This window comes from Fundulus heteroclitus, chromosome 5 (genome assembly GCF_011125445.2).
Source record: "Fundulus heteroclitus isolate FHET01 chromosome 5, MU-UCD_Fhet_4.1, whole genome shotgun sequence".
Lineage (NCBI taxonomy): Eukaryota > Metazoa > Chordata > Actinopteri > Cyprinodontiformes > Fundulidae > Fundulus > Fundulus heteroclitus.
The window spans coordinates 29,399,430-29,427,037 of NC_046365.1; the positions used below are offsets into that span (position 1 = coordinate 29,399,430).

At 39.8% G+C, this 27,608-nt stretch overlaps 2 protein-coding genes across 3 annotated transcripts in view; both read right to left on the reverse strand.

Moving 5' to 3' along the window:
- Positions 1-11,969, reverse strand: part of LOC105915387 — a 65,284-nt gene extending 53,315 nt beyond the window's left edge. Inside the window, exon 1 of the mRNA XM_036137368.1 lies at positions 11,933-11,969. The gene's annotated coding sequence lies outside the window, so the exon portion shown is untranslated. The remainder of the gene's footprint in view (positions 1-11,932) is intronic.
- LOC105915392 lies at positions 527-27,462 on the reverse strand. 2 transcript variants are annotated; one of them, XM_036137362.1, is made up of 12 exons: positions 27,322-27,462; positions 11,739-11,793; positions 10,553-10,796; positions 10,343-10,472; positions 10,156-10,246; positions 9,456-9,543; positions 7,467-7,600; positions 7,158-7,362; positions 5,949-6,045; positions 5,779-5,845; positions 4,353-4,424; positions 527-3,027 (listed from the first exon to the last, which is right to left on the reverse strand). In XM_036137362.1, the coding sequence occupies exons 3-12, from the start codon at positions 10,650-10,652 to the stop codon at positions 2,077-2,079; spliced, it is 1,935 nt and encodes a 644-aa protein (XP_035993255.1). In that variant the 5' UTR covers positions 10,653-10,796; positions 11,739-11,793; positions 27,322-27,462; the 3' UTR covers positions 527-2,076. The 2 variants fall into 2 exon arrangements, with proteins under 2 accessions (XP_035993255.1, XP_035993256.1); XM_036137363.1 differs by lacking the exon at positions 27,322-27,462 and adding an exon at positions 19,712-19,797.
- Between the last annotated feature and the right edge of the window lie 146 nt (positions 27,463-27,608).

Genomic DNA, 27,608 nt, shown 5'->3' on the forward strand with positions numbered 1-27,608 from the left:
TCTGTCTAACCATAACATCCTGAATGTTACGTTCGCCGCCGTTTTGTTTTGCTCGGTCCCGCCTTCAATCCCAGAGAGCGGTAGTACCGCAGATCGTCACTAGGAGGCGAGGAGCAACCAAGGAACCGGGATAGTTTGGTCATCTTGGTTTGGGTAACTGATCCAAGCTTAGACTGGTCTTGGCTCGGCTCAGTTAAAAAAGTGTAGTGTAAACGGGCCTTATCTGGCTGCAAACATAAGGAGACAGGCCGGAAGGAACCGCGCTAGCGTGATGTGTAAACGGTCCTCAGAAACAAGCTCGGCACGGTTAACTGATCTAAGCTCGGTCCGAGCTCGGCATGGATCGGTTTAACAAGGGTAGTGTAAATGGGGTTTATATCTGTTACTTCTTAATACAGAATAGTAATTTTTCCATTAGCAAGGCTAACAACTGTACCACCATACATGCACGGTTAGATTAGTCTTGTCAACTGTTATGTGAATTTTAAGATTTTCCAAGTGTTGCTAAAAAGACAAAAAACAAACGTTAACCTTTCACATGGCTTTATTGAACATTTAACCATAGCTCAAGAATGCTTTTCAACAAGTTGAAAAGCACAGACCTTAGATATAAAAATGTGTTGAAAATATAAACGAAATACATTCTGAAATAATTTCAGATCCTGGTTATTGATACATGGTTTAGTAAGCTGTTAAAATGAAATAAAACCAAAACACTAGAGCTGTAACACTGAAACTTAGGTTTCCTATATTAACAGTATTTGTGCTTTTAACTTCTGTGCTGCTGATAAATCATCTGATTAATCTAGGTGTTACTATCAGAAGACACATTATTTTTCCAACATCAACATTACAAAAGTCAGACCTTAAAGGTAAGCAATTTATCAAAATAAGTTACATCCGTTCAAATATTTATTTCATGTCAGTGCATCTTAAAGCTAACATACACATTTGAATCAGGGACATTGTTAAATATAGAAATGATGCTGCCCCAAAGAAATAAATTAAAAGATATATTGAATTTCTTGCTGTAATGATCAGAGGCAGGTGACCCAGAATTCAACCAGACCAGCAGAAGTTTAGTACAGGCTATTTATTAATAAAAAAAAATTAATAAAATTTAAAATAAAACAGCAAAAAGCAAACATGACCGTCACACCAAAAAGACAGCAGAAAAAAAAAACATCCAACAGGGCAGGAAAAAGCAGGTAACAGGCAGAACAGGATGGCTCAGATCACTGGAGTGAATAGGGTCAAAATCCATAAGCAAAAACAACATTTGCTGGAGAGGACTCACCCGTAATCTCGACAAGACGACCTGGAACTGATGTCTCGTCTGAACGCGGCTTATATGGTGGTGGGAACAGGTGAAACCGGTGAAAGCTGATGTGAGGAATGATTAATCAGACCAGGCATCCGTGCCAAGACCCAAAACAAACTCAGGAGCAGGCCAGAGACAGAACATAAACAATAACTGGACTAAACAGGAAAATAACTCAAAACAGAGAAAACTAAACATTGGGCAGAAGGCAAGCTATTACACTTGCAGGACATCATCAAAAGACATCTTATCTTTACTGACGTTATGCCATATCCAACAAAAATGCATTACATTCATTGTGACTGAAAGAAAGGAAGAACATGAACTAGAAAGGCTACAATACTGTTTATATAAAAGCTTTAAAAATTGACAACACCATCGTTGTAATGAGATGACTTAAGTTACTGAACCCTGAGCTCAGAGATTTAATCTGTCTGATTCAAATCAGAAGAACTACAAATTCACATTAACATGCAAACTTTTTTAGACATACAACGGTTCAGCATCCAGACTGACACATCTCAGCTGTTTTAATTAGCAAGACAAATGAAAGGCATTATCATATTAAAATATCATGTTGATTATGCCTCATATTTCATATATACTGATAAATACACTGTTATCAAAATGTCCGATGAAATGGAAAAAAATACATTCATTAAAACTGTCATCTTCCATTAGTACATTTTTAGTACAAATTCCTGAAAATAGTCTTATGCTATGTCTGACTGTAATATAAGGCCTGCTGCCCATTATCAGGTCTCTTTCTGCCTCACCGGCATGTAGCCATCATCACAGGACTGCTGCTGTGCACTACCTGAAAGAGCAATCTGCTTAAGGAAGTCATTAACATGGAGAGATGGTAAGAATGGACTCCTAGTTGACTCACAGATGTTTAAGTGCTGCTGTGGTAGGGTGATGGGAGGATGAGGAGGGAAAAGGAAGCAAGTCGTTTCAGAGGGCTTATCTTCCTCGTCTGTTCTGTCTTCCTGTCTCTCCTCAGCTGTCATGCTAACATCTTGCCAACCTGAAGGTTGCAGCCCTGGGATTTTTTTATAACCTGAACAAATCTGGATAGAGTTTTTGCCCAAGATGCTCCCGCTGCCTCCAAACAATGTCTGGAAATCTAATTTTGTCTCATTCCCTTCCTTGTCTTCCTCCTCTATTTGTCTCTTTAGGGGTGTCCCCTCATCTTGTCCATCACTCATATTGATGCTGTCTGCTTCGATGCTTTCCTGACTGACTTCTTCACAACTGCACATGCCTGAATCTACACTGTGGAGCCTGTGGCGCTCGGCCTGTTGCTTTTTAACCTTCTCATAGTCTGAAACAACCACTGACACCTTTTCATTACCACTCATAAACAGTAACTTGACCATTTCCAAATCCTTTTTTGCCACTAATTCACTGTCATGTTCAGTGTTTATTTCTTCAGCTTGGCCCCCAACAGGCTTGTAGGGGGCATCAACTGCACAGGCCTGCAGTTTATCAGTAGGCACACAAGAAGAAGTACACAGCTCAGAGTAACTGGGGTTGGAGAAGCTGGAGCAGCTCGAGTTGTAATTGTCGCTTTCTGTAATAATTTTTACAGTTGGCTTGCAGAACTGCACGGCATCCACGGTGGAGGTTACTTCATAAGGGACAATGTCCACCGAGCTCAAGAAAGATTGGACGTATTCACCAGTAAAATGAGACCCTAACCAAGTCTGTGGAAGAAACAAATAACAAGGTCAGGGGGGGTTGAAGAAATACACCCAAAAAACAGCTCTTCTATATGAGTTAAAATGCCATCAAGTTATACAGAGGCATTTCAACACATTTACATATCATCAAAAGTTATTATGAACACTAAAATCTTATGTGACTTGTTATGAGCATGGTATGGCCGGCCCTACAGAATTATGAACAAGACAGTTGGCTTGTCTGTGTTTTCTGTAGTAGTCCAGCAGACTGTCAGCAGCACCGTCCACGGGACGTTCCATCCCAAAACTTCATTGTTAAAGAAGCTGGAATTTCACAGAGTTCCTCAGAAGATTCACTGTAGACAATAAATCATATGCTATACAGTCATATTAATAGTAAGCTGAATGATGGGAAATGAGGTATAGAAAAAGTTAGTCAAGTAACACCCCAGTCATTTGTTTCTTAGCCTGCAAGAGGTTTCTGAGACTTTCTGGTTCAGGAATGGCTAAACACACAGAATGTGTCAGTTGTAGCCCATGTCCCAGATAAGTTTTTGTGGTGGTTATTGAAGCGTGGACTCTGACATGGGATTTGCTTCACAATCTTCTCAAGGTTGGTGTTATCCCCGATGGTTGGGAACCATTCTCTACCGTGCTTTTTTTGTTCCACTCAGCTTTCCATTAATATCGGCAGATAAAGAACTCTAGGAACTGCTAGCTTCATTTTAGCAATTACCTTTTTTTTTTTTACTTATTGTCCTTGTGGAGGGTGTAGTAGACCATAACATATCATTTCTGGCCTGAAACCCACAATTTTAAATCAGTCTTATTTAATATGAAAGTTAACAGAAACCAAACCAGAAATATAACATGAGTAAAAATAATTTATGTGTTTTACTTTTTGAAATAGTTACAGGAAAAAATTAACATCTTAATGATAATCTAAATTGTTGAGCTTTACCTAAATGATATAGAAACAAAAAAAATTAATACCATTTTGTAGTAAATTTTAAGTTTAGTTTTTTTTTGTTTTTTTGTTTTTTGATTACTTCACTGTTTCTACTTTTTTCATTTTCCTGGCTCTTCCAAGTTCTTTGACAACATCTGGTTCTGTTTTTATCACGACTGTACAATTTCACGATCTAAATGCTATCCTATAGTACCATATTCAAGTTTAGCTATTGTTTGTGTCCTGATTTTACTGCTTAATTTCTTTGACTGATGCCTTCAATCCAAATACCTTTGAAATATCCCCATTTACAAACTGCCACAGAAAAAAAATCAATCTGTTCTGATAAACATTTTAATAGCTTCAACTCAACAATATTAAGGGAAACCCTAAAACTTACCTGGACTGCAGATCTCTCCGGTTTTGATCCAAGAGAATCTCCTTTGTCTTTAGAATTCAGAGTAAACCAGTCCTGTGGGAAAAAAATACAGTTTCACAATTTAACCACAGTTAGCGTTTAGCATGTAGGCCCAAAAAATGCAGTTTTGGTATCCTCTTGTGCACCTCCTTCAACATATTTGCTTGGGTCCAATAGATGCTTTATTTTAGACTACAAACAGGATTTGATTTCATTTACCTTTTCTTTTACCAGTTCTTGATAAAATCTGATTTATTTAGTGTACAACTTAATATTATGTCACAAATTATTATAAAAAGTTGTGGATCTCTGCAGTTATTCCAGTGTCACTATTCTCTAATGAACACTCCTTTGCCAGTTTTTCAGTCTAGATGGACGGTCCTAACTTAGTTTGCAGATGTGTTTAAAAGTTTTGAACAGTGCTTCATGAGATGTACAAACTTTATAATTTAACCCAATTCTGCTATAATGGCTTTCACAACATTATCTGTCTGCTGTGTTTCTTGGTTTTCGTAAGGGGCTGTTTGTTCACTCAAGTTTTCTAACAAACCTTCACAAGATAGTTGTATTTATACAGAGATTAAAATACACAGAAGTGGACCATATTTTCTGATTAATGTACTTCTAAACTTTGAAAACATGAGCTCTTGTCTTACTTTAGACAGGTCTACCACATAACGTCCCAATATAATGTACTAAAGTTTGTGCTTTTACTATGTAAAAAGTGCTTGCAAGTCAGATTTAATGGTGTTTCCCTTATGTAAAGTGCAAAGAATTGAAAAAGTCATATTTTTCATAGAGTAAACAAGTGTGATATCCTCTTCAGAAATCAAATGAAATAACAAAACTAAATCTAGCAAACCAAATGTATGGTATAAATGTTAGAAGAGATCAAAACAAGAAAATGAAAGCGATACATTGGCTGTTAAAGCTTTCTCTTCTCTCATTATACCACTATTTAACTGGCTTTTTGCTATACTCAGTAGATAGCCAGGTCTCTTTAACTTATTGTGTAGCCTGGAAGCTAAGAAGATTTGGGAAGCATTGCTCCAAGTCTATAATATATTTGTTGACTGCTACATGAATCTTAGTCTGATTCAACCCTTCAAGTTCATGAGTCTGGTTTATTTAGGAGAGGACATACTTTTGTGATTAAGTTTTTATTTTTTCCAGAAAGCCTTGTGAGCTGCACAGCATGAAATCATTTTCAGATATGCTACAGATTTCCAGCCTCTTGCCCTAAATATGGAGTCATTATTGCCACGATCTATGTTGTCTACTTACTCAAACGTCAACAAGTAAATTGTAGTATTTCTAATTTTTCTTTGTGTAATATTTTATAAATTAAAAAAGTACATATGGTCAAATAAACAGCTAAAGAGTGAATTAGAGAAATCCACGTGATTACCTGGAAGATTTCAGATTTCCCAGGGTCTGGTAAGGGTGGACCTTTAAAACTCTTCACCATGTAGATCCTGAAACAATTAAAACTTAATCAATTTTAACACAACAGCAGATTTACATTACATATTGCAATGTGATAAAATGTTTTGTGAAAGTTATCTTATAGTCTCTCACAGTGTCTTTTTACGTATTATCAGGACCACGCCAGTGAGCAAAAGACCCATCGCTGCCAGGGTTAAAACACCAGTTCTCGTAACTCCCATGCCATACTCTGAAAGACACAGAACAGAGAGAGTAAAATTAGTTGAGATCAATGCTTACAATAGTTATATTGCTGCAGAGATTCTGATTAAAGTCTGTTGTGGTTGAGATTTATGCGGCATTTTTATACACGGCTCAATTTAAAAATATATATCTGCAGCATTCCCTTAAATTGGGGGTGATTCATACCATCGGGATTCTGCGGGCAGCACCGGTTAGGTTGCTGCCGGCTTCCTCTCTCTCTCCCCCCACAGATGGTTGCTGATTAGCAGGGAGGCGTGGGTCCGCAGGTGGTCCGTGTTACACGGCCCTTGCGGGGAGCATATAAGCGGAAGGCTGCCAGCACACCACTGCCAGAGTGTCAACCTTAGCGGTAATGGCTCAGTCGGCCTCCGTCTTTAAGACATCCCTTGTTTCCTCGACTAACCTGTGTTTCCTATGCTCCAGGTTGTGTCTGCTCCGGATCCCGTTCCGCAGCACTCCCTCGTCAAAATCTCAAGCCGTGTCCCGTCGAAAACCTCTCAGTAATCTCCAGTTGGCAGCTGGCTGACTAAGTTTCCTCAAGCCTTGCCCATCGGACCCTGCTCACCCTCCATCGCCCAGTCTCCCTGCCTCGCTGCCACCTTCCGCAACCGCAGCCCTGACATTGCACGTCTGACTGTATGCCCCGCAGAATCCACTCGTCTCCTCCCCCCCTGGCGGATTCCCGACGTGCCCGCAGTAAGCTTCTTGCCCCATCGATCTCGCTGGTCCGTAGTCCCTGTGCCAACCTCTCATTCTCTGCCTCCACAGTTTTGATCTTGTTCCCACACCTCCTGAAGTCATCGGCGTCTCTCTTCGCTTTAGACTCCATCGACCCCCTTCGCCATTATACACCTGCTTGCTCAATAAACGTTGTAACACCGTATCCTTGGTCTCCCGAGTGTGTCCTACATGTGGGCCAAGAACCTCAAAACCATGACACATACATTAGCTAAACTACCAACGAGAGTTTAATGTCCTTCTTCTAATCCAGTTTTTGAAAGCTTCAAACAGACTTTAACTCTTAAACTAAGGACTGTTGAGATTAAAATATGGGTTCAGCCAGACCGGATAACTTTGTTCAATTTTCCAACATTTTACCTGATATTGATTTCTGTGTTCCCACTGGTGACACCCATGACTCTGTGGGGCTCCAATCACTCCAGATCCCATTTAGAGCTTCTTCAGAGACTTTCACACGAACACGCGCTTCATAAGTCTCGTCTCTTATGAGCAAACTGGGATCCAGCTGCACCTCACAGGACCTTTCGCACCGATCCTTCTGTTTAGTCTGAACAGAAGGATCCTGACAAAGAAAAACAATTAGCAGATAGTTAGCAGGCTGTTACAGTTTATAGGTTGCTTACTTAAAACAGTGCAAACTTAAATTATATTAGAATATTTACTCACATTCCATGACTTATCTTTTTGTTTCCACTGTAGCTGGGACTGGAAATGACGAATTCGGTAGTGTTCTTTAACTTGTGTAAGCCACGTCACAGTAGTCTGGTTTACATTGGGTTTTCCTGGTGGATTCAACTTAACTGTAAAATCCAACATGCAGTTGTCAATAGCTAGATGGATGCCAGTTAATGCAACAAGAGGTTATACAGTGGCAGGAAAAATGATTTACACCTTGTTGAACTTTCTCAGATTTGTCACTTTACAACCACAAACTCCGATGTATTTATTTTACTGGGATTTTACACACTGGACGAGACAACAGCAACATGCAGCGCCAGAGTCCCATGTGGCTCTTTGGCTCTTTTACTGTGGCTCATAGAAAAATGTATTAAGTAGTGTTTTTAGCCACCTAAGAAGTGCGGTTTTAGAGTTCCACTGTATTTTATGAAATATCTGTTTAAAATCTCTACAACCAAATGAAACTAATGGTGCAAGGATGTTTTTGCCATTTTGTTTTATTAATTTGCAAACTATGTACTTCATTTTTATTTGAATTTAAATAAATATTATAAGAACCTTTGCCTGTAAAAGTTAGATTATTTTTAACATCTGGAAATTTAAAAAGTTCAGATTAAATGTTATGATTTATCTTTGACAGTGAAACATTTTCCATAGTACAAGGTCATACAGTTTTATACAATTTATTCTTGATGGGAATTCCTGAAGACCAGTATCACATTTGTAACGGCACTAAATTGACTTGTTCTGATATGTACCAAGCTGCATTTTTAAGTAATTGGTTACTTTAGCTAAATTTCCACGTATGTGTCTGTTGCAATAATGCAGTTGCACCTTTAATCAGACTAAGATTAATCTGTGGTTTTGTTGCTTTTAAAGACAGATTATTCCAGTTATCAGTGGATCATTTTCCTTCAGTTACCAACAGATATGGAATCAAGATGTATGTAGCTAAAGAATCTAAATTTAAAGTGACCCCCAAACCTCCACAGGGGTGCTGATTTTTAATTGTCCACTAAATGGATGATGAAAATCTTTACCCCACTGCCTGGGCCGATCGACCACCAAAGGAGAAACAACAGCTTTAGAAAAGGAAAAACAACTCTACTGACAGCATATCACGCATGACTTTGAATTTAAAAAATAGCAACGTAGTTTTGCCCTTTTATGATTGGTGATAAGTCATTAATGAATGATGTCTAATGAAAAGAAAATTTGCTAGAAAATTTCTCTCCATCGACAACAGTAATGTTATACTGACTTATTCTGGCCTTTCTCTCCATGGCAATAATTTCAGCTGTAAGCAAAAAATTATCCCAGAGAAATATTCAATACATATCTAATGATGACCCTATGATATAAAAGCATTTCCTCTGTGTTTAACCCCTCCCTTAGGCACAGGGTGCTGCCACACTCAGTGGTGCATGGTGAGCGATCTGTGGTCAAGGGTTTTGCTCAGGGACCCAGACTGACAGGCTGAGTTTCAAACCAGCAACCCTTTCAGCTTCCCCAAGAGGCAAATGTTCTGCTCCCTAACCTCTAGACTACCACTCCCACTTATGCTCATCCTCCCATCTTTGAAAGACAAACGATGATGTCATTAAGGTTAAGATGTAAAAGCTGATGTTCCCTCATGCTTTTAACTAAGTTTTGATGTACAAGAAGGCATTTTTATTACAAATACAAATGTACTAGAAGTTGCCATTTGACAAAAAGTTATAGGTTCAAGTAAGTTTTGCAGCTCTTGGTATATTTCAGTTTGTTGCAGTTGCAAACAATTGCTTGCACTAGATTTTATTTAGGGTCGTCAGATGAAAAAGCTGTTAATGCCTAAGTATGCCACAGTTTTCATATTCATATTTGTAAAAATATTTAATGATGATCCAATTTGTGTTGGTCTGTTTGAAAGTTTGTCGTTGTATAGTGACAACATTTAAGGAGCAGGGATACTTTTGTGAGGTGTGCATCAATACTCACTGTGACTCGATGGCTTGTAGGACATTTTGTCAATTTGTTTTGAATGTGTGCAGTTCGCCTTAATGGATAACTCATCATAGGACATAAACTGAAAATTAATAATAAAAAAAAATAATTTTTACATTTAGAAAGTACTCATTTATACAATAACATCAGGTTATTCCTATGTGATAATGAAACATCTTTTTTCTTTCCTGACAATATATATTTTAAAATATTTTATAGGTTCAAAATCAGGTTATTCCTACGTAATGATGAAAAGCATAATGATGACAAGTCTTTATTTTTTCATTCTTGGCAAGTAAAGACTTTACAGGTTGAGTAAATATAAGACAGGATAAGATTCACATCCAAGAAAAAATAAAAGCATGAAAAACATTTTTAAAACAATAAAAAGTGTAGGTTTGTCACTGAATTTTTAAACTGTTTTTTTTTTTTTTTTTTTGGGAGGGGGGGGCACAAGAAGACTGATTTTAATCCTGCCATCTTAGATAATTCAGCATTTAAATCAGACTAAACATGAAAAAATGTGGTGCAGTGGACAGATTATCATATTTGGTTTTATGAAAAAGAAAAGAGAACCTTGATGATAATGATAAAAAGCTATTTTAGAAGCAAAAACTGTCCCCTCACACACAACCACCACACCTTCCAGCATGTATAAATTTGATACCATTGATTCAACTCGATGCGTACTCACAGTATAACGCATTTTGAAGACTAAAGAGAAGCTTTTTGAAGCTGGGTTTGAGGCATCAAATGGCTTCAACTTACAGGAAGTCTTGTAGGGCCTTGTACAAAGAGAAACATATTCGTGTTAATTAATTTTGTATACATCAGTTGTTATATGGATGTGTTTAATGTCCAAAAACAATACTGCTTATTACTCCGTATAACTCAGTTCTTCTGGAACTTGTTCTGCTTGCACTGTGCACACATCATCTGTATGATCACAGACAGGTGACTCGTTCCACACACAGGTGATGGTATGATTATAGTCATTGTAACAAGAAAGATCTAGAAAAGAACATTGACATTTTATTGAGGGAAATAGAACTATTACAGGTTTTTATCGAGTAATAAGTCGAAAAACTCACTCTTCAGTGGAAGGCTGTTGCAATTATCACCTCTAGCTCTGTAGAGCTGAAGAAAATATAGCAGAAGAGAAAGAGAGAGTCCTATTCTAGTTCTCCCCATTATTCTGTATACGGGTTCTTCTTTTGGGAGATATGAACATCTGGGATGGATGGATTTCAAACTTCTGTGGCCAGAAGGTTTGAGGGCGTCTGCTTGATTGAGAGCATCACTCACTGCCTAAATGGTTTTCTTTGCATCCTCTAGCTGATGAATGAAACAAAGGGAAAAAAATAGTTTTACTCATGTTAAAAATAGTCACAAACTATCTCCTGAACATTTTCATTGCAACGAAAAGACATAAAAATTAGGAAATGTTTCAGATCATGCTTCAGTAACTGCTGTGATTACACCTTCACCTACTGAGAGAACATGTGGTTAAAATGCGCTATAGTAGAGTTACCACTTACTTCAGGTAAGACCAACCTTATGAGTACTAAACTTCTCAGAACAACTGGATTCATACTGAGATTAAAATACACACAGATCAACTCTGTTTTTAAATTAAGTGACATCTTAACATTGGTTGCATTGGATTTCATTTTGGGATTTTAAAGTAAGGGGTTGTGGGTTATAAATGCAAGCAACAATTTCAGGTTTTTATTTGCAATTATACACAGGAATGTGTTGTAGTATCCTATTAAGTCATAACAAAATACCATAAAGTTTGCAGTTTGCAAGGCGGTGTAGCAAACATGTGGTGGGGCTAAATGCATGTAAGAAAAGATGACTTCTAAAGAGAGTGAAAAGGTGAAGATTTAATGTAAAAATATACTTAAAGGTACCTAAGAAGTACCAGGAGTGAGAAAAAGCTGTAAGGTACAAATAAGTTAACATTAATAACATTGGGGCTATTCCACATTCTATAAGTGAACAATCAAAACAATCTTCCATTGTTTCTGTAGGTGTGAGAGTACAGGTAGGCAGATTAAAATCACTTAAAATTTAACTGAAGATTTTCTGCTGAAACATTTCTATAAGAAATGTCTTTTATGCAAACCTCATCACAACATGTTCTCGAAAAGAAAGTGCTACCTTAATTGTCTGCCTACTAGCTCCTCTTCATTAACTAACAAAAAGATGTAATAAATCTGCTCTTTTTGGAAGACTAAAAGCCTGAGAGAAGACAAGAACTATTTAGCGTCTTACCTGCTTGTGAAGCAGCTCGAGATCTGCTTCAATTTCTTCAGTTCCCCCCGACACACTGTGAAAGAGCGTCATACAGGGTTTTTCTCCGAACATATATCACACAAAACCACTGATAAGACTGATAAGACAGAAACTGTCTGAAGTATTGAAAGATCACTACTAAGAATTGACACCATAAAAAAAAAGGTGTTTACCGTTTAGGTCCACCCTCTTTTCTCAAAGACGTCTGCACTGCATTAATGTCTTCTAACTAATGGATACAAATCTATTTGACCTATTAGAGAAAAGTGTTTTAGTCTATTACTCATCGGCTGATGAACAGGGATATGTTTATAAAAACACCTACTCTGGGGCCTGACTCTGTACCAGTAGCATGCATAGCGCATAATGTAGCATTACAAAATGTGCATCTTCAATTCTGCTATATATTTGCATGCTTTCCCTATGTTATATCATGCATGTCCACATACTCAGGGTGAAATGCTTGCCTTATGCCATGCAGGTAAAGCCACCGATGATTTTCTTGATGTGTGCTGCATAGGCAAGCACAAAATTAAACCCTATTATTCTAATATTTTACCATCACAATCACAAGCGCATTTAAAGTATGACACAAACAGGATGAAAATAAATGCATATGTGGGTTTCATGTAGGATTTGTGGTCTGTGGTATTTTCAGTCAAACACCCACAGCCCCCTGCAGCATCTACTTTGCAAAATAACAACAGGATCAACAGCTGCAAATAATTTCCAGTCATTTGTGCTAAATACATTTTTTTAAAAGGTTTTAGACACTAGCGTAGGTTAAATTTTCATCTATCATATTAATTTATGTAAGGAAGGCAGGGGATTTAATTCAGCACAACATTAACAATTCCAAACAGACACTACTGTGCACGTCTGTGCAAAAACACTCACAGATAAACTGAATCGTTCTGCATAAAAAGATTTGCAAACTGTTAAATGGAACAATTAGTAGGTGCACTTTTCCATTATTTAAATTATTTCTGCACAGCACTGTGGATGTTTTCTTTCATTTCCGTGCACAGGGGGAAACACATGTTCTCACCATCTCCGGCCACCTGTTTATGAGGTTTAATAAAGGTCAGAAGGTTTTTTTTTTCTAAAAACCATAAATTGTTCCATTATTTTGACAGGTACACATCCTGCTAGCAACACCTCCACCCCAGTAAACGGCTTTAATCAGATTAGAAGGTGAAACGGTTTTACAAGCCGAACTAACAGAAAAGTGAAGTGTGTATTTTGAGTTATCAGAATATAGTTAAAGAATACTAATAAAGAGGAAGAAGATATTTAAGTGAGATTGCATGAATATTCTTGGTGTTAGTAAGGTGTAGCAAATAGAATAATTTAATTTTAATTCGCAGTGGCACCCTTTCAAGAAACCTTACTCATTATTTTTATTTTATTTTTTTTATTTTTTTATCTTCTTTTTTGTCAGCTTTTCTCATTTAGGCATTAAGGCAGTTGAGCTAGAAATAGAAATAGAAAAACTGTAAATGAAATACTAAAGCTATAAAGACCCAAAGCCAGCCAAGAAATTTGCTTGTGATGTCCCTTAAACTGTTCTCAAAAGCAAGTGTATGCTCTTGCAAAGCATATTGTGTTTTCATAAGAATTACACTCAATGTAGCCTAGTTTTGAGCAATGAGTAATAACTAGAAATTCGATTGACTCACTATGGTTGACCTCGTGTACAAAACAGCAGAAACATGTTACGGAACAGGAGACTTTGTATGGCATTATAAAATCAAGAGTTCTGTCTTATCTTATCTTACACTTATTTTAACAGTGTACCTCTTTATGGCTTAAAAAAATATACGTCTTCCTCTGACATTTGGACTTCCCCCAAACAAGTCTAACTGAAAAACTCAAAATGCAGACTTTCTCTTCTCACTTTGTTTCATAAAGACCTGAGCAAGAAAACAACCACAAACTACAGAAACTAAAGGGAGACAAAAAAAACACTCCCTAACCTCTTTTTCTTCGACTTTAGTTTCAAACGAGAAATGTAAAAAGAATATATATTTTGGTCATGTCCTGCTCTATATATTTTAATGATTTTTAAATGTAATGTAATTATACTGAAACCAGACAGAAGTGCATGTTGCTGTTTTTTTTTCAAAGAGGCCCTCTTTAAAGTAATACTGCAGTTGTGTAAATGTTTAATCCAAAGTTTTGCTGCATTAAAATCATGTTAGGCTGACATGCTGTTGCACTGTGGTGTAGTTGGTAGCACTGTTGACTTGCAGCAAGAAGTTACTGGGTTCAAATCTTAACTTGCATGGGGTTTGTATATTCTCTCTGGTTACTCCTGCTTCCTCCTAAAAACATGACTGTCATAAAAGTCTCTCCATATGTGCATGGTTGTTTGTCTTGTGTGTCTCAATTTCCCCTTTTCCAGAGGCTCTGCTTAGGACAGCTCCATTCAGCCCGCTATGTAAGCGTTTTCATTACTGTTTTCTGCCCCCACCTCCAGGAGGTGTTTCCTCTAATCCAGCCATTCCTGTGTCACTGGAAAAACAACAAGTTCTTGGCCGAGCGGCATACAGCAGCGTGGAGCTGAAACCATCAATAGAAAAGGATTGCATGTTACCTCTGATGGACTGGTGAGCTGTCTTGCCCGATAAATGTTGCAGATAGGCATACTTTTTTGAAGCAGATTTAGGTTCAGTTCCAGTATTCAATCTTCTTCGGTAAACTCCTACTGTCCATTCTAGAGAATCTGGTAAACCTAAAATTAATTTTAGCTGTCCTATAATTATTTTGACATTTGCTCATTTGCACCCTTTAGCTAAAAAGACGTTACAAAGGTCCAAATGATCTCATAGCACAAGGTATCAGCCATGGGAAGGACATAAAGTATGACCACAGCATTATATTTATACTACCATGCATTACAGAAACTGAACATTTCTCTATAAATGATAAAAGGAGAAGGAACTGATCAGGGCGGCTGCCAAGAGCAGTGCAACTAAAAAAAGCAGCAGGAATTTCTGACAAGGTCGGCTTCTACATGTGGCAATATCCTCTCATATAATCTACTTATGTCTGCTTTATGTGAGTTAGGTTGGAAGGCAAAAACCTTTTTGTAAAGAATGCATTTGTAAAAGCACACCATACTTGTCATGATGCAGCAAGAAGGCTGCATTCTGAAAATTTCTGACCCTGTCTCCAGTGCAGCCCTGATTGGGAACACCTGACAGGCTGCAATCAACCACAGACACGCTCCACCTGCTCACCCTGCCATAAAAGCCTACTTCAGTTTGTTCTTTGTCACCGGTTCGTCTCCAGTCCTCTGAACAGCATGCCTGTCCTGTTCCTGCTCGTGTCCTGGTCCTGGTCCTGGTCCTGTTCCTGTTCCTGTCTGCCAGTTCCTGCATCCCTGCAACCTCCGTCTGGTAAATGGGTCTGGCTTTCATCATCCACTTCTTGCTGCTTCAATAAACTCTGGAAACCAGCTCTGTGTGTGTGTGTGTGTGTGTGTGTGTGTGTGTGTGTGTGTGTGTGTGTGTGTGTGTGTGTGTGTGTGTGTGTGTGTGTGTGCTGTGTTCTGGGTTCATCCAAGACAAATCATGACAATGACATTGAAATGCCATGTTTTTTCATGCTCTACAATCAAGACTCTGTACTGTCATTATATGCTACCATAATGACATTTTTGATGAGACAGACACCGACGTAGAATGCATTTAGATTATGCACAACATGCAGGCACAACCGACAGAATCTTTCCAAACCCTTTTTTTCTTGAAATCAGTTGATTGCACTGACCAAACAACACTTTCCAATAAGCTTAAAGCAAGCAGACACTGCTTAGCTTCTAGTAAGACTTATTTTCGAGTCAAAAAACACAGTGTGTTCTCTTTGCAGACAGTATAGATTACCGTGCAGTTGCATACGTGGATCACATGCACACAGTAAAAATACTGTGCAATAAATTTAGATTTTCAAGTTATAGAACTGTGCAGTTTGCATGGCTGTCCAATTAGACTTCTGAAGTCTGCAAATAGACAACAGAATGAGAGAGAGACAGTGTAAATAGTTCTCATAAGACCAAGAACATGTGTCACCAGTAGTATGTTTGTAACATGTAACAGACGATGCACTGGGATGGTGGTTTATTTATTCTCAGCAGGGGATGATAGCCCTCACAGCTTTGGGATACTAGGGTTACACTTCTTAAGATGGCACTAGGAAAGTGGCAAAAAAAGGGGATGTAACTAACTTACTATGATCTATTGTTTTACATCCCCAAAAGCTGGCATTTCAACAGAAGTGCGTATACTTCAAAAAACAGAAGCAGGAAATCTAATAACTCTGTGTCATGATTTTGAAAGTGAACCCGAACACAACCACAGACAGAGATATGTTTTAAAAGAGTTTATTGGATGATGAGTAGTGGAAGCAGGAAACCAGAGAGACTGAACCGGACTGGAGCCAGAGGATGTTGATGGCAGGAACTGGCAAGCAGGATGGAGCCGGAGCACGTAGGTAGCAGGACCAGCAGCACGGCCAGGGCTCTCAACTCTCACGCATTGACCGTGTGACACACGCATTTCACTAACTCCACACGCTCACACGCAACACATGACATTTCACACGCAAACATGGAATTTCTCACGCATAAAAATCACAAAGCCCATCTGGGCTGCGGACGACAAAACTCCGCCTTCTGCTGAGCTGTTTCGGCTTCTTTCACAGCTTGTGGCCATCAGTAATTCCTGCTGCAGTTCGTGTTAACAGAGCAGCAGGAAGAGTGATCAGAGTTGTGAATAATTTTAGTCTTAACAGTGGTGAAAGTAAGCCGGTAAGGTCCTTTACCGCGTACACAGGAGGGGGGGGGGGGGGGGGGGGGGGGAGAGCTGCTGCCAGACAGGTGGAAAGAGTCCTGGCTTGATTAGTGGCTGACAGGTGTAGGTGATTAGAAGGTGGAGTGGAGACTGGGGTGTATGGAGGGTGGAGAGTGCCAACAATATGTCCATGGTGCAGAAGGCAAAGCTGCAGCATGACACTGGAAATTAAACCCTCTCCATTATCACCTCCATTTCATCAGCAAAGACTTTGAAACAAAAAGCTACTTTTTTTTATCTCAGTCTTGCTTGTACATGATGGTTCCCTCATAGATGTCTGGTAGTTTTTGATAATTGGGTAAAAGTGGGCCGAAGCAGAAAATAGCTCAGCAGCAGGATGTGACATGTGGGTGTTAGCAGTCAAAACCCAGAGAGTAGCAGCAGACAGTGTGGGTGTGACTGATCAGTGGAATAAAAGTGTGGGTCTGTTGCTACCTTTAGGATGCAGAGTGGTGCAGTTGGTAGCACTGTGGCTTTGCCAAAAGAAGGTCTTAAGTTCAAATCCAAGCCTGGGAGTTTGCACATTCTCCCTGTGCATGTGTGGGTCCTCTCTGGGTGCTGAGGCTTCCTCTCACAGTCCTAAGCCAATGCTGTTAGGTTGAGTGGTCTCTCCAAATTGCCCTTAGGTGTGTGTTTGTGCTTGGCTGTGTGCCTGTATGTTGCCCTTTGATGGACTGGTGACCTGCTCAGGTTGGACCACCCACATCTCCAGTAAGGAGAAGCGGGTGTATTGATGATGGATGTATGGTTTTATCTCAATTAATCTTTCAATCCCTGGCTTTACCAAATGGGTTAAATGTTTGTTTACTCTGAAATAAAAAAATAATCTAAAATGATCTTGTATATACCCCTTTGACCACGAAATTTACCTTTTAATACTAAGTAAAGTTTGATTGTCTTTTGTTTTGGTTTTCCCATACGGTTTACACCTCCACAGTGCTGATGTCATTTCTCTTTCTTGTTACTTGTTGTTTATGTGAGTAAGGTTGGAAGGCAGAAACCTTTTGATAAAGACTGCATTTGTAAAAACACACCATACTTACATTGAAATGTCATGCTTTTTCATGTTCTACAATCAAGACTCTGTACTGTCATTATGTGCTACCATAATGACATTTTTGATGAGACAGACACCGACTCAGAATGCATTCAGATTACGCACAACATGCAGGCACAACCGACAGAATCTTTCCAAACCCTTTTTTATTCCTGAAATCAGTTGACTGCACTGACCAACAACACTTTCCAATAAGCTTAAAGCAAGCAGATAGTGCTTAGCTTCTACTAGTCAAAAAACACAGCGCGTTCTCTTTACAGACAGTATAGATTACCGTGCAGTTGCATACATGTATCACATGCACACAGTAAAAATACTGTGCAGTAAATTTAGATTTTCAAGTTATAGAACTGTGCAGTTTGCATGGCTGTCCAATTAGACATCTGAAGTGTGCAAATAATCAACAGAATGAGAGAGAGACAGTGTAAATAATTCTCATCAGACCAAGAACATGTGCCACCAGTAGTATGTTTGTAACATGTAACAGACGATGCACTGGGATGGTGGTTTATTTATTCTCAGCAGGGGATGATAGCCCTCACAGCTTTGGGATACTAGGGTTACACTTCTTAAGATTGGCACTGGCAAAGTGGCAAAAAAGCGGATGCAACTATCTGCTTACTATGATCTATTGTTTTACATACCATATAGCTGACATTTCAGTGCGTATACTTCAAAAACAGAAGCAGGAAATCTAATAATTCTGGAAATTAAACCCTCTCTAATATCACCTCCATTTCCTCAGCAAATACTTTGAAACAAAAAGCTACTTTTTTATCTCAGTTTTGCTAGTACATGATGGTTCCCTCATAGATGTCTGGTAGTTTTTGATAACTGGGTAAAAGTGGGCGGAAGCAGAAAATAGTTCAACAGCAGGATGTGACATGTGGGAGTTAGCAGTCTAAACCCAGAGACTAGCAGCAGACAGTGTGCGTGTGACTGATCAGTGGAATAAAAGTGTGGGTCTGTTGCTAGCTTTAGGATGCAGAGTGGTGCAGTTGGTAGCACTGTGGCTTTGCCAAAAGAAGGTCTTAAGTTCAAATCCAAGCCTGGGAGTTCACACATTGTCCCTGTGTGTGTGGGTCTTCTCTGGGTTCTGAGGCTTCCTTTCACAGTACAAAAGCAATGCTGTTAGATTGAGTGGTCGCTCAAAATTGCCCTTAGGTGTAAGTGTATTTGTGCTTGGCTGTGTGGCTGTATGTTGCCCTGTAATGGACTGGTGACCTGCTCAGGTTGGACCGCCCACCACCACCCACACCTCAGCATGTAGAAGCAGGCATAGGTGATGGATGAATGGTTTTATCTCAATCTTTCAATCCCTGGCTTTACCAAATGGGTTAAATGTTTGTTTACTTTGAAATAAAAAAAATCTAAGTTGATCTTGTATTTACATTCAACAACTCAGTTATAACCCCTTTGACCACGAAATTGACCTTTTTATACTAAGTAAGGTTTGTTTGTCTTTCGTTTTGGTTTTCCCATACAGTTTACACTTCCACAGTGCTAATGTCATTTCTCTTTCTTGTTTTACTTTCTTCAACCTTCCTCTTTTTACCACACTTTTCATTTTTAAAGTTTCCCTTTCGTCCTCTCGTCTTTTCATTTACTCTCAGGAGATACTTTTCGAAGCGGTGATTGAAGGTTTGTGATCATTCATCAAGATGTAAATCTTCATTTTAAAAACATCGCATAGATTGACCTCGTCTCCAAGTGACATTTCTGGATATGTTTCAGCTCTACATTAAATGACTGGTTTTATGTAACGCGTTGAGGAAATAGACACAAGAAAAAGACTTTGCGTTTAAACAATTTTGTTAAACTACACTATAATATTTTTACTGGCAGCTTTTTCTCCCTTAGCAAAAAACGTAAATCACGAAAACCCACATTGATAAATTCTCTAATACTCAGTTTTATCAACTTCTACAACTTCTCGCCACAGACTCATTCATGTCTTACAATGAAATGCCTGATTGACATCAATAACTGCTTGATCAACATCAATAACTGTTAGCCCAAAATCAAAAAGCAAAGGAGCCTACCTTTAAAACGGTGTTTTGTGAAGAGTTCTGACCTTTTCTGATTGTTTTGTATCTGTTAAACTCAAAGTGACTAATCTGGAGTTTTCATGCATCTTACTTAGGCTCCCCCTTCTAAAGTGACGACTGGGAAATGTTGTGCGCAAAGCACTGAACAAAAAGCTGTGGCTTAGTGTGGTTTAGTTTAGCATGTGGTTTAGTTGATAGTAATTGTGTGATCTTCAATCCATCAAGCAATGCAAAACAGCCGGGTGGAATCCCCAAAGTATATTTTCTGTTTCCTTTTTTCAACACTTCATCTCTATGCTGATGGAAGGAGAATCTGCCTTTCTGGAAAATGTTGTTTCATTTATCGTGTGATCAATTCACAAACTTCTAAGAAAGGTTATGACTTTCAAATGTTGATGAAAATTTTTTATTCTAAAAAGAGGAAGTTATACTGGATGCAAAAGCTCTCACAAGGTACTGGGTTGTACATTATAAACATAATAGGATATATATTCTCCTGTTTAATGACTAAATAATTCAATTGAACAAATAAATAAAAATTCACACTCTTTACATTACATCTTTTACAACATTACTTTACATCTTTGGAAGCATTTTCCAAAGATTTATCCATTAAGTAATTCAGTTCCGAGTTGTGAACACAGCAATTTAGTAAAGTGGCAAAGACACAGCATTGTATGTATGCCTTAATAATTAAACCTATGTAGCAGTGTCCCAGCCAACATGTCACACCATTTTATGCTATGTTAAAGAAACTGTTGAACATTCACTTCAGCTGGCCTCCCAAACAAGGAAGTGGCTGACACGGCAGGGGACTTGAGCTTTTTTTCGCCACTATTTCCGTTTCTGCTGTTTCTGTAGGAGGTTCTGGCTTTTTTTCTAGATCCAGATGGAGGCTAAATGGGACCTGCTGGTATAATGGACTTGCCTCTGTCTCAACTCTTTTTGGAATTTTTTTATTTTATTTTATTAATTTTTAATGCAGTTTTTGTTTGTCTAGAAGGACAAATGCAGGAAACAGTGTAAGCAAGCATCTATATATGGCGCTGACATGTAGAACCTTTGTAACGATTTGTCAACACAGTATACAGATGCTCGCTTACACTGTATGAAAAGATGTGTGAGCTTTTTTTCTCACTGACATTAAATAAGACTAAACTGTTATTGTTTAAGATGAGCAAGGATTACCATAATTGTCTTCAATTTTCTTCAAACTTCTGATTTCTTTAGTATTTGGCAGAACTGCATAACTTGGTTCAAATATTGTGGAAATCCTTCACCAGGGATGGTTGGCTTAGTGGTTTCAATATAATATTTTGTCATAAAATTTCTTCCCTCATGATGTCATCAATTTTGTGAAGTGTAGCAGTCCCTCCAGCAGCTAAACAGCCACAAACACAATGCTGGGATGTCCATATTTCCCAGTGGAGAAGGTGTTTTCAGGCTTGAAAGATTCCCCCTTGTTGTTCCAAATGTAACAATAGTCCTCATGGCCAAACACTTCAGTTTTACTTTTATCAGATCACAATGATCCAAATTACTCCAAAAGTCAAGGTGTTTGCCCTTGTGTGTACTTGAAAACTTTAACCTAGCTCCATCCGTCCGTCCGTTTTCCTCCGCTTATCCTGGGTCGGGTTGCGGGGGTAGCAGCTTCAGTAGGGAGGCCAAGATGTCCCTCTCCCCAGCCACTTGGGCCAGCTCCTCCGGGGGAATCCCAAGGCGTTCCCAGGCCAGCCGGGAGACATAGTCCCTCCAGCGTGTCCTGGGTCTTCCCCTGGGCCTCCTTCCGGTGGGATGTGCCTGGAACACCTCTCCAGGGAGGCGTCCAGGAGGCATCCTAACCAGATGCCCGAGCCACCTCAACTGGCTCCTCTCGACATGGAGGAGCAGCGGCTCTACTCTGAGTCCTCCCCTGATGACTGAGCTCCTCACCCTATCTCTAAGGGAGAGCCCAGACACACTACGGAGAAAACTCATTTCAGCCGCTTCTATCCGGGATCTCGTTCTTTCGGTCACGACCCAAAGCTCGTGACCATAGATGAGGGTAGGAACGTAGATGGACGGGTAAATCGAGAGCTTTGTGTTTTGGTTCAGCTCTCTCTTCACCACAACGGACCGGTACAGCGCCCGCTTCACAGCAGACGCCGCACCAATCCGCCTGTCGATCTCCCACTCCACCTCCCCCTTATTTGTGAACAAGACCCCAAGATACTTGAACTCCTCCACTAGGGACAGTACATCCTCCCCAACCTGGAGGAGGCACTCTACCCTTTACCAGTTCAAGACCATGGTCTCGGATTTGGAAGCACTGATCCTCATCCCGGCCGCTTCGCACTCAGCTGCGAACCGCTCCAGTGAGAGCTGTAGATCACGCCATGATGAAGCCACTAGGACCACGTCATCCACGAATAGCAGAGACGCAATCCTAAGGTCACCAAAACGGATCCCCTCAACACCTTGGCTGCGCCTAGAAATTCTGTCCATAAAAGTTAAGTCGGACTTGTTTCTGGTGAGAGTTGGACTCTGCCAAGGTTGCCCTTTAACCAAGCTTTTAATGTTTATTTTGGAGTAATGGCATAAAAGCATAGTAATTATGCTAATATATTATGGTAATATATACAACGCCAAGGGGTTTGAATCCAGCTAGCAGACCGCTCTTTGTTTAGATCGGACCAGACGGCAGCCGCAGAGAGAAGCAAAGATGGGGGGCTAGCAATATACATCTACAATACCTAGTCCACAGCTGCAAATGTGATCAGAACCTTCTGCTCCCCTAATCTGGAATATGAAATAGTTAAGTGTGGACCATTTAAAGTTGTTAGAGACTTCAGCTCTGTTATCATCATTGCAGCAAGCATCCAGCCAAAAGCTTTATCACCAGACAGATTTATCACCAGTCAAATGAACATTAACCACGAAGCAGCTGTGGTTGTTGCAGGAGAGTTTAATCACTTTGAACAAAAAGCTGTGCTCCCCGAGTTCCATAAATACATTAGGTTCCTGACTAGAAACAACAATACATTAGATCAAGTTTACTGCAATATCCCAGGAGGGACAGAGCAGGGAGGTAGTGAGCAGCAGCAGCAGGAAAAAACGGCCGCCTCTACTGAGAGACAGACCAGCAAAGGCAACACATGTCTGAAACCTTACCTGAAGTGCCGTGCTAGTTCTGTCCATTAAAGTTACTTACCTTTATGATGGCTCTGTGCTGCCTTTGCTGCACTGTTGGTCATCAACAACCTCAAATCATGACACATACAGGTTTGGACAGAGGAGGCCTGCTCAGCTTTCCAGGAAGGTTTTGAAAACAGACTGGGAAGTGTTTAAAGATGATGCTAACATATAAAGTTAAACATCATCTGTGCTCTCTTATATTCACTTCTGCCACTATCCAAGGAGACAATAAGGTTTATGGTTTCCTAACCAGAAACCATGGGTAGATAGCACGGCGCAGTTCCTGTTGAAGGCCCATGATGCAGCATTCAGGTCAGGAGACAAACTGGCCTACAGCAGGGCTAGAAGTGAACTGAAAAAAGGCATCCAAAAGGCAAAACACATGTACAAGCAGCGCATTGAGAACCACTTCAGCATAGAGCGATATGTGGAGAGGCTTCAGAACCATCACAGACTACAAGCACAGCAATCACCAGCTAAGCAATGACCTGGCTCTTCCTGACACCTTAAAGGGTTTCTTTGCACATTTTGACTCGCACATCAGCCCCACTGATCCTTAACACAAAAATCTCTTCACTCTTTTCACCCAGGACTGTTCGACTATCCACCCCACAAACACAGTGGTGAAGTTTGCGGACGACACCACTGTGGTGGTTCTCATTTCCAACAATGATGAGACCCAGTACAGAGATTAGGTCCACAATCTGACACAGTGGTGCTCCAGGAACAACCTGATCCTGAACACGAGTAAGACAAAGAAGTTAATAGTAGACCACAGGAGGTCCAGGAAGACGGAGCACGCTCCTCTCTGCATACAGGGCGAGGTGGTGGAGCGTATTGACAGCATTAGGTTCCTGGGCATTCACATCTCCTCCGACCTCTCCTGGTCTATGAACACCTCCCACATGGTGAAAAAGGCCCAACAACAACTATTTTCCTCAGAAAACTGAAATGAACTGGACTTTCCACTAAGGTGCTAAAAAAACTACATTGCTACAACAGAAAGTGTTTTATGTATCAGCATAACTGCGTGGTATGGGAGCTGCAAAATGCAGGAGAATAAGGACTTAGCATGGGTGGTGAAGATATCGCAGGGGATTGTGGGATGCCGTCTACAGGATTTTGACTCAGTTGATGTAGCACGAGAAGGGCCACCCTATCTCCACTGATCCCACCCACCCAGACAATGCACTGTTTGCCCCTCTCCCATCAGGCAAATGCTTCAGAAGCATCAAATCCAGAACTAATAAACTCAGAAACAGCTGCTTTCTAAGAGCTCTGAGGGCTATCGCCCCCTGCTGAGAAGACTGTGGTCCATCAGATGTTATAACACAAGTCATGATTTAACTTCAGTGAATAAAAAAGTGTTACATGTCTTTTTAAAAATGTGAGTATAGATATATGGTTTAAACTGATTTGAGGTGACCAAGAGTATTTTGGGTTTAGAATTTCTATTGTATACGTATTCTGATCATTTTGTTGTTCTTTCTGTGTTCATCATTCATGCTAGGTGTGTCAGCATTAGTTCATTTCTTAGCACTTAGCTGTTTAGTTTAGTTGTGGGTAATTTCTGTAAGATATTACCCTATGTTTTTCTATCTACCCATCCATAACATATGTCCGCTTAGCGGTCATATGTTATGGATACGGTCATACCTGGGGACATGTCCGGGCAACCAGTGTTGCCAACTCAGCGACTTTGTCGCTATATTTAGCAACTTTTCAGACCCCTCAAGCGACTCTTTTTCAAAAAAGCGACTAGCGACAAATCTAGCAACTTTTCAGGTGTCACTGGCGACCTTTGGAGACTCTTACGTGAAAGCACGTATCGTTCCTACTCTTGTCCTCCAGCGGCAGGCGCTGCCGTGGGGCGCCTCCCCCGTCCCAACCCCGTTCTCCTGCTCCCGCAGGTGGTGTCCCTCTCAGCGCTGCAGTCAGAGGCACAGCATGTTTACTCTCAGTGTCCAGACTGCAAATGAAGCGCGCATGCGCCGGGATTGGCGCCGCAGGTTGATCACGCGGTGCCGCCCCACCCTGGCTTACATTCAGGGTGGGAGCGAGCGGGATGTAAATGTAAAATGTTATTTGGTATAAAATAAAAAACTGAATTTTAAATGTTTTAAAATTCACACAGCCCCATATTCATGTTTTACCGTGATTTGTAGGATTTGTAGGGGACCACAAGGGAAAAAAGAAAAAGTAAAAAAATATATATTGTAACTCCGCCATAGTGTCTAGTTATGGTTCATTTTGCCGGTCCCAAGCCCGATTAAAGGAGGAGGGTTAGTATTGTAATAAAATAAACATTAATTTAAAAAAATAAATAAAAAATAAAAATAAATAAATAAACTTTAATGGACAGAAAAAAGTAGGTCTATATAGTCTGAGTGTTTTTACTCACTTTTTGTCTCTCTAATGATGTTATTTCTCCCACAGTGTCAATAACATGCACATCACATCATGTGGCAGATTATCCAAATTAGGTGATGACGCCATTCACCAACTTCTAGCGACATTTAGCACAGCCAATAGCTACTTTCCTTACTGAGGAGTTGGCAACACTGTGGGCAACTCAAAGTTAAGTCTGCTGTCTTAACCTCAGCGTGAGGAGCAGGAGTAAGGGATCCTGTCTGCCAAAAACAGCTTTGTTTTATTTCTCCTCAGCCGTTACAGGAAGCAAAACCCAGACGGAGCTGGAAAGCAGACGGACCCGCATTCAAATGCTGAGGAGAACCGGCTTAAATCTGACTGCATCCAGGTCAGAGAACGTGGCAGAGACCAGGCAGGGGACTTTAGCTTTTCATGAAACATGTCATCTCAAGGCACTTTACAAAGTCAAGTTCAATCATATTATACAGATTGGGTCAGATTATACAGATTGGTCAAAAATGTTCTATATAAGGAAACCAGTTGATTGCTTCAAAGTCCCGACAAGCAGCATTCACTCCTGGGGAAGCGTAGAGCCACAGGGAGAGTCGTCTGCATTGTACATGGCTTTGCTGCAATCCCTCATACTGAGCAAGCATGAAGCGACAGTGGGAAGAAAAACTCCCCATTAATGGGAAGGAAAACCTCCGGCAGAACCGGGCTCAGTATGAATGGTCATCTGTCTCGACCGACTCATGAATGAGTCGGTCGAGGCAGATGATAAATCACCACGTATAAATCAAGAGGATTTAAAAAAAACTATTTTCCAAGAAGAGTGAGAGAATTGAACATTTTTAACATAAGCACTGCTAAGCTGCAAACAAAGTTTCACATCTTTATTTTCAGTGTGTTTGTATTCCGGCACTAAAGTGAGTTCCTCATTTTCAGTATTAGTAACAGCACTGCGGGATCTTAAAAAAAAAAAAAAAAAAACTATATATATATATATATATATATATATATTTGAAAAAATGCCATCAAGGCATTTTTTCAAGGTAGCTCAGTAGGGTTGAGGTCACTTGACATTTTGTCATACTTCCTGCCAGCACTCTAAATAGTCTTGTTACTGAAAAGTGCCTTGCCTTCCTCCCCTGTTTTCATACCCCTGAGGTATGAAGAGTCCCTTGATACTTTTGCAGTGCGTAGGATTAGGCATACCTATAGGGTGGGTTCATTCCATTTAATTTAAGTTTTGACATGACTGAAAGTCTACCAAACATATTATTGGATCTTTAGTCTGTCCTATGATGGACTGGCAACTTGTCCAGGGTGTACTCTGCCTCTCACCCAATGACTGCTTGAGAAAGGCACCACGGCACATGATAGGCACATGACCCCACATGGATAACCAGGTATAAATATGGATGGATAATGGATGGATGGGTTAGGCTTTTGTTAATGTCATAAATACTGTTATGACAAAAAGGGCAACAAGCTGAAAGCCCAGTGTACTGCAAGTCTTCAGCACAACAATGATTTATCTCTTAGGTCCTGTTTCAGGTCTTTCTTGGACTCTCTTCCAATTGTTTAAAGAAATACAGTTTATCTGTTGGTCATTAGGTCTGACACGTGTTTTCCTCTGCTCAAACTCTCTTAATTCTCTGAGCACACGCTTTCCTCATACACAATTGTGACCGCACTTTGTGCAAAGAATGAAAAGGGGTAAAAACTTTGAAAATACTATCAGAAAGCAAACCCTTTAAAACGTTTAAAAATCAGAAGATGGTTTCGCTCCTTGGTAGAATGATATAAAGAATAGTGGGAAGTTTATTTTTTTTCCCACAGAACCACATATATTGCCTAATGATACTACATGCTACACAAGTAAATGTATAGAATCAGTCACACTTAAATCAAGTGACACACGAAATGAATTTAAGTTTGTATTGGTAGTAGAAATATAAAGATTTTTTTGTTGGACTTCATAATAAAAGTGGACCAAACAGATACATTCTGAGTCTCGTTCCTAATAGTTTAACTGATACGCAAGATAACATACTCACCGGTTGCAGCTGGAACAGTGAATCCCTCAGGACATAATAGCTGCCATAAAGAAGTTAGTTGACCATTATTCTTGTATCCGTAGCTACATGTGTATAGGGAATAGTTGGAGATAAAAAAACAGACTTTGTGCAAGTACTATGCGGTTTCATAACTCACACACAAAAGAGGAAGAGACAAGCTTCCTTGTCACTATTTGCTGAAATGTTTTTCCTCTGAACAGATGGGCGTTCCACATGCTTATATTGACCCACTTCAAACCTGTAATTGCTTAGGCAATTACAAACGT